Raw genomic sequence first — 17,970 nt, forward strand, 5'->3', positions numbered from 1 at the left:
GTCAACGTGGACGGCGCAGTTAGCAACAACCTCGTGACACTAATGGGGCGTGGGTACTGAAGGGGTTTAGTCGCAATCTTGGCATGATGACGATAGCAAATGTCTTCCTCACGGAACTGCTAGTGGTGGCCACTGCAGTAGAGCTAGTGATGAGCCCGGACATGCCACGAGTACTTGTTAAGACTGACTCCATGGAGGTAGTGTGCTTATTGAACTCTCAGGAGACAAGGTCACATCAGTACGAGCATATCGCTACGAATATTCGCAACCTTCAGGCAGCTCATGGAGTTATAGTTTTCCAACATGCGTCACGAGTCTCCAACTCCTTGGCGGATTACTTGGCTAAACTTGGCTTGAGCTTCCAGTACGGTATTCACTGGTTTGATAGCCCTTTTGGGGAATGTCATGCTCTTCTAGCAAAGGACAATTGTTCTAGCACTAGCTTGTTTGTGGTTCCCGGTTAGTCTTTGTGTTTGGAGTTACCCTCCTTGTAACAAAAAAAAAGTGCACACACAAAAAAATGTAGTCCATGCGATAAAAAAAACTCCATAAAGTATAACATACAACCACAAATTAAATAAAATAAGGATAAACATCTCCAAAATCTTATGCGGAAGAGTTTTGATTCATTTACACTTTTCATTATCTTTTATCTCATATTCTTTTTTATCTCATTTTCACTCACTTATTTATTTTATTTTTTTATCACATTACCTATCATATATCTTATTTATCTATTTTTTCTTCATTACTCTCAGAAGTGAGATTGATATGTGAATCAAACGTTTTCCTATGCTGAATTCTCAATCTCTTCCCATATTATAGATACCCACCCTCTAAGAACCCACAAGGTTGAATTATATTTTGATTCTGAACATATTTGGCTCTTTCTAGCAACAACTTTTGTACCGTTATTCCAACCAGTCATTAGCCGGAACTCTAATTTTACGCGTATGCTTCCATCATTCATAATTAAAACAAAAAACAAACATTGAAGATTATCTTAATATTCCCCTTTTTTTCTCTCCATCATAAATTTTCACAATCCCTAAACCATCTAATAACAAACTCACGCAATGTACATACAAATTCACCATCAAGTCCCTTCCAGTTAATTCTTGCCTCTAATTCACGTCCTTTATCGTAAACCATCAATGGAATTCTTCCAAAGGGCAAAAGTGGTGCGCCTGAGAAGTCACCATGACAAATATTTGTTGGCAGATGAAGATCAAGAAGGTGTTTACCAAGATCGTGTTGGAACCTACAAAAATGCGAAATGGACGGTGGAGATTGTAGAGGGTGCAAACTTGATACGATTGAAGAGTTGTTATGGGAAATACTTAACACCCACCAACATGCCATTCTTGTTGGGTGCCACAGGAAAGAAAGTGTTGCAAACACTTCCCACAAAGTTGGATTCGTCTTTGGAATGGGAACCCATAAGAGAAGGTGTGCAGGTCAGCCAGTGATGAACCCAAATTTTTTTTAATTATTCTTTGTAAATTGCCTTTTATAACTTAAAGTTTATGTATTTGTCACGGTGCAGGTTAGACTCAAGACCCGTTATGGACAATATTTACGTGCCAATAAAGGCCTACCGCCATGGAGGAACTCAATCACGCATGATATCCCGCATAGGTCAAGAACTTCAAATTGGGTTCTCTGGGATGTAGACCTTGTAGAGCTTCGACCACAACCTCCCAAAACAATACAAGACCTCACACCTATTGAAACGTCTAATAATAGTTGTTCCAATAATTCTACCTCGTTGGATCGATCTCTGTCTCCTTCTTCTGCATACTCTCCATCTCTCGAAGACGATGACTCATTAGCCAAAATCGATCTTCAGTCTTCCTTGCCAAATGAGGTTTGTTTTCATGCATAAAAATTTGATTATCTCATTCATATAGCAATTTGTCAACTTCTTTCTTTTCCATATTAAACTTCATTTCTTAAATCACATTTCTTCTTTATTATCCGGAGTTCTTTTCTCAAAAGTTTCACTCTCTTTTAGCAGTTTCGATCCGTAGCTTTCTTTGTTGGGACGTGTTTTTAGTTTTTTTAGATTTAGTGGTGAGGTAAACCTAACATGAATTCTAATTGTTAGGTGATTTTTTCTTTAATGGACTACACTAACTTATTTTATTTTCAAGAGAAAAAAAATTATTATGAGCCCAGCCCATATTTTGTTTCTAAAAGGAGAATCAAACATTTTTTTGGTCTAACCGTACCATTGATAAAAAAAACTTTTTTTTATATTGGAAAAATAAATTGCACTCGCAAGGAATCGATCCCTAAACCTCCCCTACCCAACACATATGTCTCTCAGTTCCTACCACTTGAGCTATCATACGGGACAATTAAACCCTTGTTTTGAAAACACGCACAGCGTCAAGAATCTGACACACAACAAGGTGAATTTGAGAGAGGCACAATATAGATAATAAAGAGAAGAGGCTTTTTTGTTTCTAAAACGGGAATTAAACCCTTGTTTCGAAAGCACACACAGCATCAAGAATTTGAGAGGCACAACAACGTGAATTTGAAAGAGAGGCACAATGTAGAAAATAAAGAGAAGAGAATTTTTTGATCTCTTTCACAGATTTTGTTATACATTTTTCAGTATGTGTTTCTTGTTATCAAATTCGTTATTTTAATCTTTTTTATTTGAATTTTTACCTCTATTGTTTGGTTATTGTCCTTTTTGTTGGGTCTTTTGGTGCCTATTCTCTAGGTTTTTTAGAAAAATATTATGTCGTATCTATTATTTTTCTTTAGTGGTGATTATCTCACTTGTGCTTATAGCATTGAGATAAGTTTTTCCACGTTAAAATTTTTTCACGGTTGGCATCTGCTTTGTTGCAAGTTTCAGCATTAAGGTTTTCACATGAAGAGTTTTTGTACTCCTAATTTTCCCGCCGCGTCATTCTAGTACCGAGACTAATAATGGTGAGAAACTTAAAACTTGGAAACGAAATGCAACAAAAAATAACCAAATAGCATGTGTTCTAGTGACTCTTTTCCTTTTTCGTTCGAGTTAAATGAAATATGCATTTTGCAATTTAGAGCGAAGAAAGCATGGATTAAATTACCCAATTGATCTTAATTTCATCCTTTTAAAATGCAGTGCAGAGATTCAGATGAAATAGTGTCACCAGGGAAAGAAGGAAGGATTATATTTTATAACTTGGGTGATGAAAATGGGGATGTTCCTACTGCAAACGAAGAAAAATTCTTTACATTCAAAGGAAGCAGTGTAGGGGAGTTAAATGAGAAGTTAAAGGAAGAGACAGGGCTTGATGATATTATTGTCTGTTGCCGCAATCCATTGAATGCAAAACTCTATCCCCTTCGTTTACAATTACCTCCCAACAATACTGACATGCATGTTGTTGTGGTTCCTTCCTCATTTCAACATGGTGAGCATTTTTCTACCTATTTTTTTTTAGGGATGGTGTGTCGATAGATTGTAGAAGGTTCTAAACCCTGAATTTCTCAAATTTTGAGAATGTTTGGCTTCAGAAATTTATTTCTAATGTATATATAAATGTTGGAGTGAGAAATAAGACGTTCTTTAAATCATATTACCATGAGGTAAAATCACTGTAGCATTAAGTGGTTGAGTAATATTTAAACAAGTGTTATGATCTGAAATTTTCTTAGGTACTAATTAAAATATTGTTGGGTCATTTAAATTGCGGTGATTTTACCTCATATTTACTTATAGTAAAATTTAGACAAGCAAGAGAAACAAAGAAAGAAATTAAATGAAAATACTTTTATTATTAGAAGTGTAATAAATAAAACTAAAAAATAGAAAAAAAATCAAGCTAAACATGATCTTCTATTTTAATTTATTACTAAACTAGGACCAAGTTACTTTGTATCTTTATACCTTGTATCTTTGTTTATCTGCATCTTTCTTTCTTGTTTGCGTGATCTCTCTCGTGAGTTGTACTGCTGTTGTACTTTGTATATTCTTTACTTTTATTTTCTTTGTATTGGGTTAGGCACCCTAGTACGATCCTTTTAATAAATTTGGTTTATAAAAAAACTAAACTTGGACCAAGTTGGCTTTTGTTACTACAAGTCCATAGAATCATAGTAGTGGATTTTAATTTAAGGTTAGATAATACGCGTCCTTCACAATATTTTTCTTACCTTGTTTTACCATTTTGTTGTTTTCAGAATGAACAAATGCAGATGCTGACTCTCACAAATTCACTTGGTAGAAATGCATCATGAGGGAAAGTGTTTGGTTCGAAGGATGTGATCAACATGCCCATACTTCACTCGTGTTTAGATGATGAACTCATGAAAGAAGAAAATGAGAGGAAAGAAATAGGGTGCAAAGAAGTGTAAGAGAAAAAAAAAATACATTGATTTTTAGATTGTTTGGATTGATTAAAAAAATTGAGTTTCTTTTCTCTTGTTTTTACTGGATTGTTTTGGATCATTTCAGACTCAACATAACATGTAGTTTCCGCTTCACATTTAGGTGTACAAGATAAAACATGGTAGGAAGAATAATCACTGAATCAGTACATAGAAAACACACACACACACACACACATATATATATATATATATATATATATATATATATATATATATATTGAGCTGAAACATTAGATGCATTAAAGCCAAACAACTACATTATTTCTGATTGTGACTGAGGGTTTAGGAGGGATGTTGAGGGAAGCAGTGAAACAGAGGGTGTTCTCGGGATATAAGGTGGGAGAGGAAAATATTGAAGTATCTCATATTCAGTATGCAGATGATACTTTAATTATTGGGGAAAGTACATTGGACAATATCCATACTATCAAAGGTATTTTGCGATGGTTTGAATTGATTTCTGGTCTAAAGGTCAATTTTTTCAAAAGTAAGTTGACGGGAATTGCTGTGGAGGAAAGGGTGGTGGAACAATATGCAGGAATTTTGAACTGCAAGGTCATGCAGATTCCCTTTGTGTATTTGGGGATCGAGGTGGGTGCAAACCCAAGGAGGGCGGCCACATGGGAACCAGTGATCAGGAGGGTGAAAAAGAAATTGACCCCTTGGAAGATGAAGCACCTCTCTTTTGGCGGTCGTCTTTGCCTCTTGAACTCGGTACTTAGTTCTATCCCTCTCTTTTATCTATCTTTCTATAAAATTCCATTGTCTGTTGCTAATAATATCAGGAAGTTGCAGCGAAGATTTTTGTGGGGGGGAAGTGAGGATGTGAGGAAAATTCCATGGGTAAGTTGGGATAGGGTGTGTAGGCCAAAGGATCAAGGAGGTTTAGGGGTGAGAGACATTGTAGCGTTTAATAGGGCCTTGTTGGGTAAGTGGAGGTGGAGGTTGCTGAGTGAGAGAGATAATTTGTGGGGAAGGGTCATCGGGTCGAAATATGGGGCTAAAGTATGGGTTGGTGAAGAGTCATGTTTTGGGAAAGGGTCAAATTGGTGGAAGGATCTAGGGATTATAGGGGAGTGTAGTGAGAGGGGGGGCTGGATACAAGAAAATATAAAGAGGGTAGTGGGGGACGGAAGTCCAGTGGGGTTTTGGGGAGAGTGTTGGGTTGGGGATGAGTGTCTAAAACAGAAATTTAATAGGCTGTACAATGTGTCTGTGCAAAAGGATTCAACAGTGGCTGAGATGGGGGAATGGGGGGTGGCTGGGTGGGATTGGAAGCTGCGGTGGAGGAGAAATCTGTTCGTGCATGAGCAGCATATTTTTGATAGTTTACTGCAGGTGATTTCTTCAGTTCAGATTCAGAGGAACGTGAAGGACTCATGGCTCTGGAAGTGTGAACTAGAGGGGAGATATTCAGTGAAATCAGCATACTTGGCTCAATTCCCTCATGTTGACAGCAACATTTTTTTCAAGGAGTTGTGGAAGGGTTTGGCTCCTTCCAAGGTTATTTGCCTTGCGTGGAGAGTTGCTCTCAGAAGGCTGCCAACGTTGGATAATTTACTCAGGAGAGGAGTGGCTGTGGACAGCAATAGAAATGGTGCATGCTTCTTTTGTTCTCAGCAGTTGGAGAGTGCTGGACATCTTTTCTTTGGATGCAATGTCTCATATAGGATATGGATGAGCTGTTATGGATGGTTAAGGGTGGAAACAGTATTACCAATTGACCATAACATTCACCTTGCGCATCATGAAATGTGGGGAAGAAACAAAAAACAAAGGTTGTGCTGGAAAACAATTTGGCTTGCTGCTATTTGGAGCATTTGGGTTCACAGGAATGCAGTGGCTTTCAAAGGCGAACAAGTAAATTTGGAAGAGGTAGTGGATATGGTGAAATTGAGGTCTTGGTTGTGGCTCAAATCTTTGATGCAAAGCTTCAAATCATCTTTCTACGAGTGGGACAAGGAGCCTCTGATCTGCATGATGGGGAGCTAAGATTTACAATAATTATATCTTCCTTGGCCTTAAGGGATGCCCTTCAAATGGGCTGGTGCTATTGTATAGCGATGAGCTATTAGTATAGCTCTCTACAAACCTTCTGCATGCTATGTCTGTTATGATTTTCGTTTTTTCCTTGGCTGCCTGTGGTTCTTATGTTATTAGAACATGGGGGTCATGAACATTGTAATCTCTCTTCTTGCACACCTTGTGCTGTTTTATGCATCTTTTCTTTGGCTTGTCAAAAAAAAAAACTACATCTAATGCTAATCTATAAACACTACAAAGGGAGAACTTTCCCTCTACTGTTCACCATGAGAGTATTATAGGATGTGTGCTGGTGCACCATAAGGTCATATTTGGGGTTCTTTTTTATTCTTTACGGCGTTATTACTTTGACTGATTAACTTTTCATGTTTTTACATTTAGAAATTCTTAATTTTTGTCAGAAATTATTCCTTTTGCAACCGTAAGGCAGGAAAAAAATCTGTTTTCTTAATTATATGATTATATTATATTATATAAATTATGACTATGTTTGGCATGTCATTTCAGCTAGCTTATAGCTTATTTGACTAGCTTAAAGCTTATTTGACTAGCTTAAAAGCTCTATAAAAATGTTTGGTGAATGAGCTTATTTCAGTAGCTTAAAGCTTTAAGCTATAAGCTATCTCAGGTAGCTTAAAGCTTAAAGCTTATAGCTTATTAAATATATTCTCATTTTTATCCTTATTATTTTATCAAAATTTCACCTTTAGCCTTATATGTTTTTTACTAAACCTATTTACCTACTCATTTTCCGATGTACCAAGAAAAAAACTTATTTATTTATCGGTTATCACATTTGTCTCATATTACATCGTTCCCGCACAGAAATAATTACTACTTCAGAATAAAATAAATAATTTTATATTACAAATTATTTAATTTATTTTATTTAATTTAATAAAAATATAGAAAATTAGATAAGTAAAAATGAATATTATATTTTTAAGATGATAAATTATTTGAGTGAAATTAAAATATTTATAATAATTTTAATATTAATATCATATAGGTATTAATGTGAAAATAAAGTAATATTAAATATAAAAAAATTATACAACTATGTCTTTTTATGTCATTTTACAATTTCAGCTTGTTCAACGACTAGTTTTACCAAACACTTTTGTTCAAATTACGTAGCTTTTCAGCTATCAGCTATCAGCTTTCAGCTAGCTTATCAGCTTTCAGCTTTCAGCTAGCTTTTCAGCTATCAGTTAGCTTTTCAGCTTTCAGCTAGCTTATCAGCTAAACGTGTCAAACATAGCCTATGAGTAGTAAGAGATTGCATATATTAAATTTTTTATCTTATATAATATTAGCAAAGTAATTGGTCATTAGCGATTACAGTTGAAAAATAATTAATGAATAAATTGTAATTTATTAATTTTCTTTTGAGTAAATTTATTAATTTAGAATTGATTAAGTTGTTTTCCGCAGGAAATCAATCATATAATATAACTTAATTTATGTAAAACATTAAATAGTTATAATTAGGTAATTCAATTCATAAGTTTAGGTTTGGTATAGGATTAAAAATAGGGTTAAGTTTTAGTTTATAGTTCAAAACACCATTGAGATTAGGTTTTCCCTTTTCGTATCAGCCGTCAAAGAAATGTATCCCTCTTTTTTCTTTTCTTTTCTTTTTTGATAATATCCCTCTTTCTTCATTTTTCTGTTGAACGCAAATTTCGTATTGTTGGTGTTCGATAGCAGTTATCGATGGCCATGGAGTTGCATTCAGGTTATGAGTTTAAAGTTTGTATTGTTATCTGTATTAAAATTGTGCGCCGGGCTACATAATTTTTGTTAATTTTGATTATCCAAAGTTGTTTTAATACCCACAATTTGTTGGTGTTCAATTTGAGTACCTATATATTTGTCTTTTCAATCTGAAGAGGGTATTTACTTTTTGATTTGTGTAAAGTGTCCGTGGTACTAGATGAAAAACTTTTTCTGGTGAAACGAGTTATGGATTAGTTGTATTGTTTTGTATCTATGCTGTGTGATATAAAAGGTGTTTATGGGTTTGGGTTTTACTTTTTGTGAAAGTACTTGGTGCTGAGAAACTTTTCGTGAACAGCTAATTATGTGTGTACATACCTCCTCCTTTCTTTGGCTATATAAGACCCTTCATTTGCCATTTTTTTTGTTTGAAACCAAAGTCTCTTATTTCTTAAGTTTGTTTCAAATTTATTGTGATTGTGATTGTGATGTCTTCTTCTGCTTCAATTGATTCTGTGTTGGGTCTTTGTCCTCCAAACCATAACTGGAGGATCAACTATCAAGGTTAGGGTGGTCAGAATGTGGATTGTTGATTCCTACATGAGAGATAACAAACCTGTGTCAATGGAACTGATATTGGTTGATCAATATGTAAGTATAAACCATGCAATTGACTTTTGTTAGTTTTTAAGTGTTTTATAAGTTTCAATTGTGTTGTATGTGATTTTGTTGCAGGGTGGAAAGATTCAAGCTACAATAAAGAAAATTTTGTTTAGGAAGTGGGCTTGAAGTCATAGTTGAAGGAAATGTGTATGTGGTGACATTTTTCCATTTGATTCCAAATATGGGTTCCTATCATCCCACTGAACATGGTTTTAGGACGTTGTTTAATAACAAAACCAATGTGATCCCGTGTGAGAGTAGTATCATACCAAGGTGGGGATTCACATTGAAGGATAGTGAGGCGGTAAATGGAGATGTTCTGCCGCCTGAGTATTTAGTAGGTAAATCTTAATTCAATTTAAGTTTTAATGCAATAATTTCATAAATTCTTTGAATACATGATCTATTTCTGTGATTTCTGTTAGATGTGTTGGGTTTGTTGACTTCTGCTTCTGAATTGAGGACCTATGTTAAGGATGGAACTTCTACTAGGATGATGTTGATTGAGATTAGTGATGAGAAGTAAGTTTATTCATTTGAAGTGTTATCATGTGGTTTAAATTATTGTTCATGCCTCATGGTTGCGGTTATTAACCTTAGTTGTTGATGTGAACAGGGGAAAAGTAGAGTGTGCTCTATTTGGGGATTATGCTGATATTGTGTCTGATTTTATTGCTGGCAATCCCAATCAAAAACCCATTATTGTTTTCCAGCTTGCTAAGGTGAAAACTTTTAGAGGTGGGATTTCCAAGTTTTAGATGTTGTATGAATATGATTTATAAATACATTTTTTTATCAGTTCTTTTAATCTGAATTTGTGGATTTATGGGAAAAAAATGTTTTGCAGAATGTGATGAAAGCTTCTAGGATTATCTTGAATCCTGAAGTTGCTGAGGCTATTTCTTTTATGGATAGGTAGAAGAGATTTGTCCTGTTGAATGGTTTATTTGTTTAGAATAATTATTTCTTTCATGGATAGGTAGAAGAGATCTGAAGTTTAAATGTAATTTTTTTTAGGATATCTATTATTGATTTCAAAATCAATGAGCCCGTTTGTAAAATATCTACTTCGAAACCTGCTGTTCCTATGTTTGAAGAACATACCTCCTCTTTGGGAGTCGATTGAAATCGTTGGATTTGGATGCGGCTCTACCTTTCTGTCGTGAGTGAGATTAGGATTAACTCTAGGGTTTTATTTTGTTAACAAGGTTGCCTAATGTTTTTGTGTGCACATAGGCCCGTTATATGGGGCCAAAAATTTCTGGTTTGTGTTTAGTTTTTTAAAAAAGATGAATGGTTATTTAATTGTGTCTATAAATATTAGGGTATAATAAGAAGGATTATATAATGGCTATTATATATTGAGGGAACTAATTTTTGTTTATCTAATAACAATGTAAATAACATATAGTTCAAAAAATTTGTTAATGATAATTAATATTTATTTGAAAATATTTATGAATTTTGTAATAATTTTGCAGTTTAATGTATGTATACTTTCAGTGTAACCTTTGTTTACAAAGTCACTCAATTAACTTGTACCTCATGAAAAAGTAGTTATTTGCTTTAATTAAAATTAAAGGTGAAAGTAATCATTTTTCCTATGTGATATCTGGTGATTTGTTGTGTGTGTATAACTAGTGACAATGTATATCTATTAATATATGTGAATGATAAACAATTAGATGTTATAATATATATGCATTAGATGAAATATGTTATAGTCAATTATTAACAATGTGATTTTATAGAAAAAAATAGATTATAATCATTTCATTTCATATCATAGATATTGAGGAAATAAAAATTTCATTAACAAGTTGAATTTAAATTTTTAAATCAGTAGTTCATTTTTTATTTGCAAGACAATTGTGTTTGAAGTTAAAATTGAAATAAATATTAAATGATCAAATTAATTTCTATTATATTATATATAATCATAAATTGATTATAGTTATTAACAAATTATAAATCCACCATGTTATCTAATAATTTTGAGACCTCACTCTGGAGAGTGAGGCACTCAAAAACCACACTCTCCTTCACAAATTGTCACGTCATTTTTTCTAATAAAAAAAACTCACTCTCTCTCTTCAATTGAGCAATCGTGCTTCTCACGCGCTGTGCTGAAACTCTTCTTCAAGTATGTTCTCCACATCCTGCATTCTCCTCTTCCAACTGAAACCTCTCTCTTCCCCTGAAATTTCTCCACTTCGAATCAGTTATTCACAATCCTGTAAACCTCTCCCAAATCAGATATTATGGAATTCAAATTGATTTCCGATTTGCATTTTGAAAATCCAGCGCCTTGGGGGAAAATTTGGGGCTTTTTCAGGAGAAAATGCGGAATTCACATGACATTCCTTTCTATTGAATTCCCATTCCTGCTCATCAATGCGGAATTTCGGAGTTTCCTTCTGCAAAAAATTTGAAGCGAAATTTCAAGTGGTCGAATCGATGTTGTGGATGGAGGTTTGGTTCTTATCAGTAAAGCTCTGAAGGTCTGTTTCAACATCTTATGGGTATGCTTTTTTTTTTCAAGTTTCTATTTTTTACATTTCTGGAACTTTTCTCAATCGACTTCGTGCAGATAAACAGAATCTCAACTGATTTGTTTATATGAGACATCAAACCATTTTAGAATTGAATCTGTTTTCATTTCCAAATTTCTGAAGTCTGAAAACTGCTTATAGTGTCTTATAATAATAATTGTTGTAGCAGAATTTTTGGTACAGTATATTTGTTTCTTCTGAGTTTTTTTTTTGACACTGACCAAACTAGAATTAGTGATTTAGATGGCCAAAGGAGTGGCGAGGGAGAAAGAAATTGGACTATTAGTGAATTAGTATTGATTAGTATTGATGTGTGTACTAAATAACTTCTATTTTATATGTTTAAGATTTGCATATTCTTTTACAAATTTGTCGATTTTGCCTGTGTAACGCAACAACGGGGGATTTCTTATTTGCCACAAGGACATAAGGATGAACCCTCAGGATCTTTCTTCTTAACCCTTTTTTTTTGTTGTAACCTTCATTGATCGTGTTTTGCATGTTACATTTCTGGAACTTACAAATGCTTAAACTGAATTCTGATTTTCCATCATATGACTTTACACTGAAAATATAAAGGCCATCCTCTTGATCGTGTTTTGCATGTTACAAAAAATCAGAGATTGAGGAGCAGATGAAAGAGGCTCATGAGGTGAATTCTGTACAACTAATAACTTTGGAGATTATACAAGCCACAGAGACATTGCAGCAAGTTTCTTAGAAGTGAGAAGAAACCTCCCTGAGAAACCTTGCTTCCTCACCTAATGCAGAATTAGAACAAATGAAAGTGCAAGAGGAACTTAAGGAGAATTAAAAAGGAAGAAACAGGTTTTGTGGAGGAAAAAGATTATGATGCATGTTTCTTTACCTATATGAAATTACATCTCTGCCTTATATTTTTAATTAGTTTGACTTTCTTATGTTTTAACCCTTCCTTAGGTTTAGTTTAGTTGGTCGATTGGTACTTGGTGAGTTAATGCATTGCTTTTTTTTTCTCCTCTGTTTTAGTATAGTTTAGTTAGATCTATTAAACATATATGTACCCATCAAAACAGTATCCTACAAAATCTGTTTTAACATATAGATTTGTTTGGCAATGGCATAATTCTATTGAAACTGGTTTGCTCAATAGACACTTTCTATCATTTGTCTTAATTGAATTTATCTAATTCTGTCAACTATCTATATGTTGCATGTTGTCTTCAGGATAATGAATATCTTTGATATCTTGAAATAGTTAGATGAATAGGTTGCCTTAATATGTGTGTTAGCTGCTGAATTCATCAACCTGTCAAAATGCTTAGGAAAGAAAGGGTTCTAGCACAAAGATGCAGGTTGGTGTGTTCATTCAGATTCGTTCTAAGAGAAGAAATAAAGGGTTTGAGCACAAAGAAACAAGTTGGGTGTGGTCATTCAGTTTCAATGTTTCATTTTGTTTTTAGTCATGGTAACAAACGCTTTTGATTATTTAAGAAATTCAAAATGCTTTTGTTCAAGCACAACGAAGCATTTTAATGTTTACTCTTTCTATATTGTAATTGATGTTGGTTGTTTCTACCCTACATTTGTTTTTGTTTTTAGCTTCATGAAACTGTGTTTGATTAAGATTTTCACCTGGTGTTTTTTAATAGAATGGGAACTTTAGATGATAGAATTGGCAGATTTTTCCTTTGACTAAATACCCAAAATAATAGTTTCTTTTAAGCTATGTTCTGTCTTCTTTTGTGAAAATTACTTGCAATCTCTTTTTTATCCAAATAAATACACATTAATTCTCATGTATGTTAGAATTAGCTCGAAGTGTGATGCTAGAGTATCCTTAGATCTTTATACCTCATGAGTGGGAGTGTTTTCAGTTAGGTCAAGGAGAATTGATTATATTAATTTCTAAATAATTATACAAGCTCAAGAGATATATTTTTAGCACATGCTCAAGAGAGCCACGGTGATAAAGTGGTGTGCTTTACTTTGTAAGTTTTAACGATTAATTCTTATGGATATCAGGGATTGCAAGAATATGGTAAATGGCTTAACCAATACTGAATCTCGAGTATTCTACCAAACCAGTCATTCCTTTCTATTCTCTTGACAGAAATGAATTATTTCAAAATTTAGAACAAAATAAAAGCTTTGCTGGATTGTCCAAGTAAGCTAGGATATCACGATTTATATATTCTCTACTATCTATATTAAAAGTAGGACAATCTTTTCAAATTCAAGTAGTAATTCTTTTATTTCCATAAAAAAAGTAATAATTCTTTTATTATTTTTTCATTGTATATGTGAATTAACTTTTAAACATAATTTGATCTAATTATTTACTTTCTCATATTTTATTAATTTAAGAGAACAGACTAAGTTCAATACTTGGAATGTAATCACGCTAAACTTCAGTTTGCATAAAGGATAAAAGGGGAGTGCTGCCAACTTCAACTTCATAGAGTTTTTATTTTTTCAAAAACAAACTTCATAGAGTTAGTAAAGTGTTAATTACATTTTTAAGCTAAAATATTTAATCTTTATATACTAATTAAAACATTTTTTAGATTTTTTACAAAGAAAAATACCCGTCCACCCGTGCATTTGCACGGGCTACTTACTAGTTAATTGACAAGAGAAAAAGTAAGCTACGCATTTTCATGCATAGCTTTAAAACATAGATTTTTTTAGATAAGTCAAATGTATTAAAGGGAGTACAATTGGGGTATTTCACCCCATAATACAAGAAATTCAAATAGGAATAAAGAATGACAAGATACAAGAGCAAAGCCAAAAAAACAAACATAGGTAGGCCTATTAAATCTAGTCTCGAAATCTCCCAAGATCATCTCCCTAAGTTTGTGGGCTAGGAGAGCGCCTAGAAGCTACAAATCCAAGAAATTTTCCTTAACTTAGAAGACATATCATCTCTCAAAGTTCAAGTTTCATGTCTTGTGGGCTTGTGGACTGGGGAGGCTTCTCACAAGCCTACGCCCGCACAAATATTAGTTAGAGGGGCGATCAAGACCCAAGATAAAGGCAGGGCGACCACTAGGGCAGCGAAAAGATGTTTGCCCAATACCTAGACTTGGACATGTTTTGTCTTATTATTTACATTGGGAATTGGACCTCGTTTGTGAGACTCAATCCTAGAATTTTCTAGATAAAGAAAACACCACTATAAAAGTTGTACTAGATACCTTTTTTTATCACTAATGAAAGAATATCCTTATTTTACATCATTTATCATTTTATGCTCTGCTAGCTAGGGTTTACTAGAATATTTCTTCATTCCCTTAGTAGGCCTTAATACGGAACAGTTTCTCTCTTGTTTTATCTTTAAAATATGGTGAGTGATTAAGAAGAAAGAGTGCACTCAAAATTCTGTTTTTGCCTTTATAAAGAAATTGGTTCAGACAAAATCTTGCAGAGCGAGACATTCTCGCTTAGTGAGAAAAGTTTCTTCAATGTAAGGAAATGTGTTTTCGCTCAGGGAAAATAATTCAGTGTCAAAATGCAATTTCCAGGTTTATCGCGTAGCTAGATGCTGCTCACGTTTCTTCATTTCTTCCAGCCAAAGTATCGCTTACCCCCAAAATTTTAGCTTAATTAGCAAGATACTCTTCTCTTCTTTGCTCATTTTATCCTTTTTGCTGGAATTTCTTTAATTTTCTTTGAGCTTGCATCATACGTCAAAATTAAAAAATTAAATATGCAATTTCCACAATATCTAAACTAGAACGAAATATTAACTAAACTAACCTATTGAGTGATAAAATGATATATAAATGAAGCATACATATCAAATAAGCGCATGGAATAAGATCTAAGAACACACACGTATAATTGGTACTCATCGCGGCTCATCCATATATACCAACTGATATCATTTTTCAAATAATTGGTTTTGCTACCTTAGGTGATCAATAATTTAACTTTCATAATAGAGATCATTTTACAAAAGCATCAACTACTAATAACTGGGAGTCCCCCAACCCCAAGGGTTGGAGTTTTGAAGCTTAAATAATACAGATGGATCAGTTTTCCAAGAGAATGGAAGAGCAACATGTGGAAGGTTTGGTTAGAGATTGTACAAGCAAATTGATTCAAGGTTTTTTTGGCAATTTGGGAACTTGTTCTAATGTGGGAAGAATGAGCTGTGGGGTTCATTAAGGGGACTAAAAATGATAGACATGCATGCTTACCCTTGTACAAACTTGGTCAAATAAATTATGGCTTTGACTGGTTTGGATAGGGAAGTATCTTTCCATCGAATTTTCCATGAAGCCAATTAAGTAGCCAGCCGATCTGCGGATCACTTAGCTAATCTTAGTCATCATTTTCAATGTTTGTTTTGGTTTAGAGAATATTCCTGAATTTCTATTTGTTTTTCTTAGAGATGATATTGTAGAGGTACTATACTACTATCCCATTCCCATGGTTCCTAATTAAGTTTCCTGGGAAGTTAAGCCCCAATTTATCAAAAATATATACAACCATCAGAAAAAAAACAGAATCAATCGATTTAAAATTATTGAAAAAATAAAGTTATAGTACATATTTTTAAATAAATGCAGCAATGTGTTAATTGTTTTTCAAATAAAATTAGTTGAAAATGGAGCATTAGCACAACCCCACCAAATCATTATGTCACGCACTTGCATACAAAGAAGAATGATTCAAAATAAGGTTAGATTCATGATGAATCGGTGAAATGATAACATATATATAGGTGTTGAGTTCCACAAGATATTTTCATATTTATCATTCAAATTTATTTTCAAATAAAATATATATTGACATGTGTAATGGTTATCACAAACTCAAACAATATTGTCGCTTCTCCAATAAAAGGTGAAGAGGTTTTAATTAAAACTGGTTGGATGATACATACATCATTATCCATTTTCTTTCGTCCTTTTCGAAATGGTTGGAGAAGGTAGGATTTATTGCATGAACCACTATTGTTAATTAGTGAACAGCACTTGTGGTTGAAAAGAGAATGCTGACTCTTCATTTTCTGATATTTCTTTGTGACATGCTAGATCTTTTAGTGTTTAGGTGTGGGAACTAATTTATTTATTCCTATCATCTACTTATTTTTGGTTTTATTTATTTTCAATTAACCACAAATAAGATTTGAGTGGATGAGCCTATTAATCATTTTTTTCTCTTTGACAAATATTGTCATCTGTTTGAAAAATGGTTGTTTGTCCGTCCCAACAAATATAATTTTTGAGATTCGAATGAATAGTACACTTATCGTTAAGGTTGTCAAACTCTCGAGTTGACTCTAAGAATCTTACGATTCAACGTTTCTAGGTCCTAAAACGAATCACCAAGTAAACTCTTAAATTCCAAGAATCGAGTAAACTCTTGTTGACTCGGTAAACTTGCATAGACTCGCGATTCAACACGTCTACGAGTCACGGAGAAAATGATTTTTTTCCTAAATCCCCAAATTAAATGGGGTAATTTTGGATATTTTCACGAAGAGCTTTTAAGAAAGACCGGGAGAAGGATATGATTTCTCATTTCAATCCAACATTCTCATACACCTTCGAACCCTATAAGAAGGTGAGACATTACCGCTGCAAGTCATCATTTCCGCTTGAAATTTTGAGCTCTCTCTAAGACTTTATAATGAATTATGCACTCTTGGTACTTTGCTTGATACTTTGATTGTTTATATATTTTATTGAACTTTACTTTATTATGAAGTTGGATATTGAATTTATTTAGTTAGTGTCTCCTTGGTGGTTGTAGTATGTATACTTTATACACCATGACATGTTTTATTAAAATTTTTATTTTTTGTTGACTCTTCCGAGTCTATGAGTTAACTCGACCAAAACGAGTTAACCTATGGGCAAAACGAGTTTGCGTAGGCTCTCAAGTCTGAGAACTATTACAAAGGTATCACAAAGGTTCAATAAATGCCCATAAAACATCTTGTACCATTGCTTACTTAGAGAATCCGCAAATAAATTCGATTCTCGATAACTACGGGTAGTGCCCAAATGGCTCTCTTTAACATACTAACATATGTATGGTAAATAAGCACTTTTTGTCCCTGATTGAGTGAATTTGGTCCTTGTACTTTAAAACAAGTCATTTTGGCCCCATTTTGTTTGTTTGACGTTGCACTTTTGGTCATTCTGTCATTTTTGCTTCAAAAAGTGGTTGTGTGTCACTAGAGGAGTGGTATTATTATTTTTTTGCAGGCTCTTCCAAGACATATTGCTGATTTTGTTCGTAGATGTGGTGTATTTAGATGGACTCTTAGAGGATCAGGAAGCACTGAGGTTGTAATTTGCTCTCTTCTTGCACCACCAGGAGCGAGATATGCTAAGATTGAAAGTAGTTGGAAACGTTTCTGTGCTCTCCACAAACTGAAGCCTGAGATGTTCTCAAGATTATGTTTAGTGATCCAAATTTCAGTGTTGTTGATGTTGGCTTTTGTCCATGAATATAGCAACATCAAACAAAAGTTGTTGGCTGATTGTTCTGTTGTTGGTTCTAATTGCATTTTTTAGTCTCAATCCTATGTTTTTGTTTTCTTTATGTATGTTATTTATGTATTGAAGAAACAATATTTATGTTGATGACTGTAATG

The 17,970-nt window shown here is 33.7% G+C and overlaps 1 protein-coding gene across 1 annotated transcript; it reads left to right on the forward strand.

Annotated features, from left to right (window-relative positions):
- Positions 1 to 1,023: 1,023 nt before the first annotated feature.
- LOC130732341 (uncharacterized) lies at positions 1,024 to 4,456 on the forward strand. Its single transcript, XM_057584408.1, has 4 exons — positions 1,024 to 1,457; positions 1,547 to 1,867; positions 3,128 to 3,419; positions 4,189 to 4,456. Exons 1-4 carry the CDS (start codon positions 1,155 to 1,157, stop codon positions 4,191 to 4,193), a joined length of 921 nt encoding a protein of 306 aa, XP_057440391.1. The 5' UTR covers positions 1,024 to 1,154; the 3' UTR covers positions 4,194 to 4,456.
- Positions 4,457 to 17,970: the final 13,514 nt, after the last annotated feature.

The sequence above is a fragment of the Lotus japonicus genome, chromosome 1, assembly GCF_012489685.1.
Source record: "Lotus japonicus ecotype B-129 chromosome 1, LjGifu_v1.2".
Lineage (NCBI taxonomy): Eukaryota > Viridiplantae > Streptophyta > Magnoliopsida > Fabales > Fabaceae > Lotus > Lotus japonicus.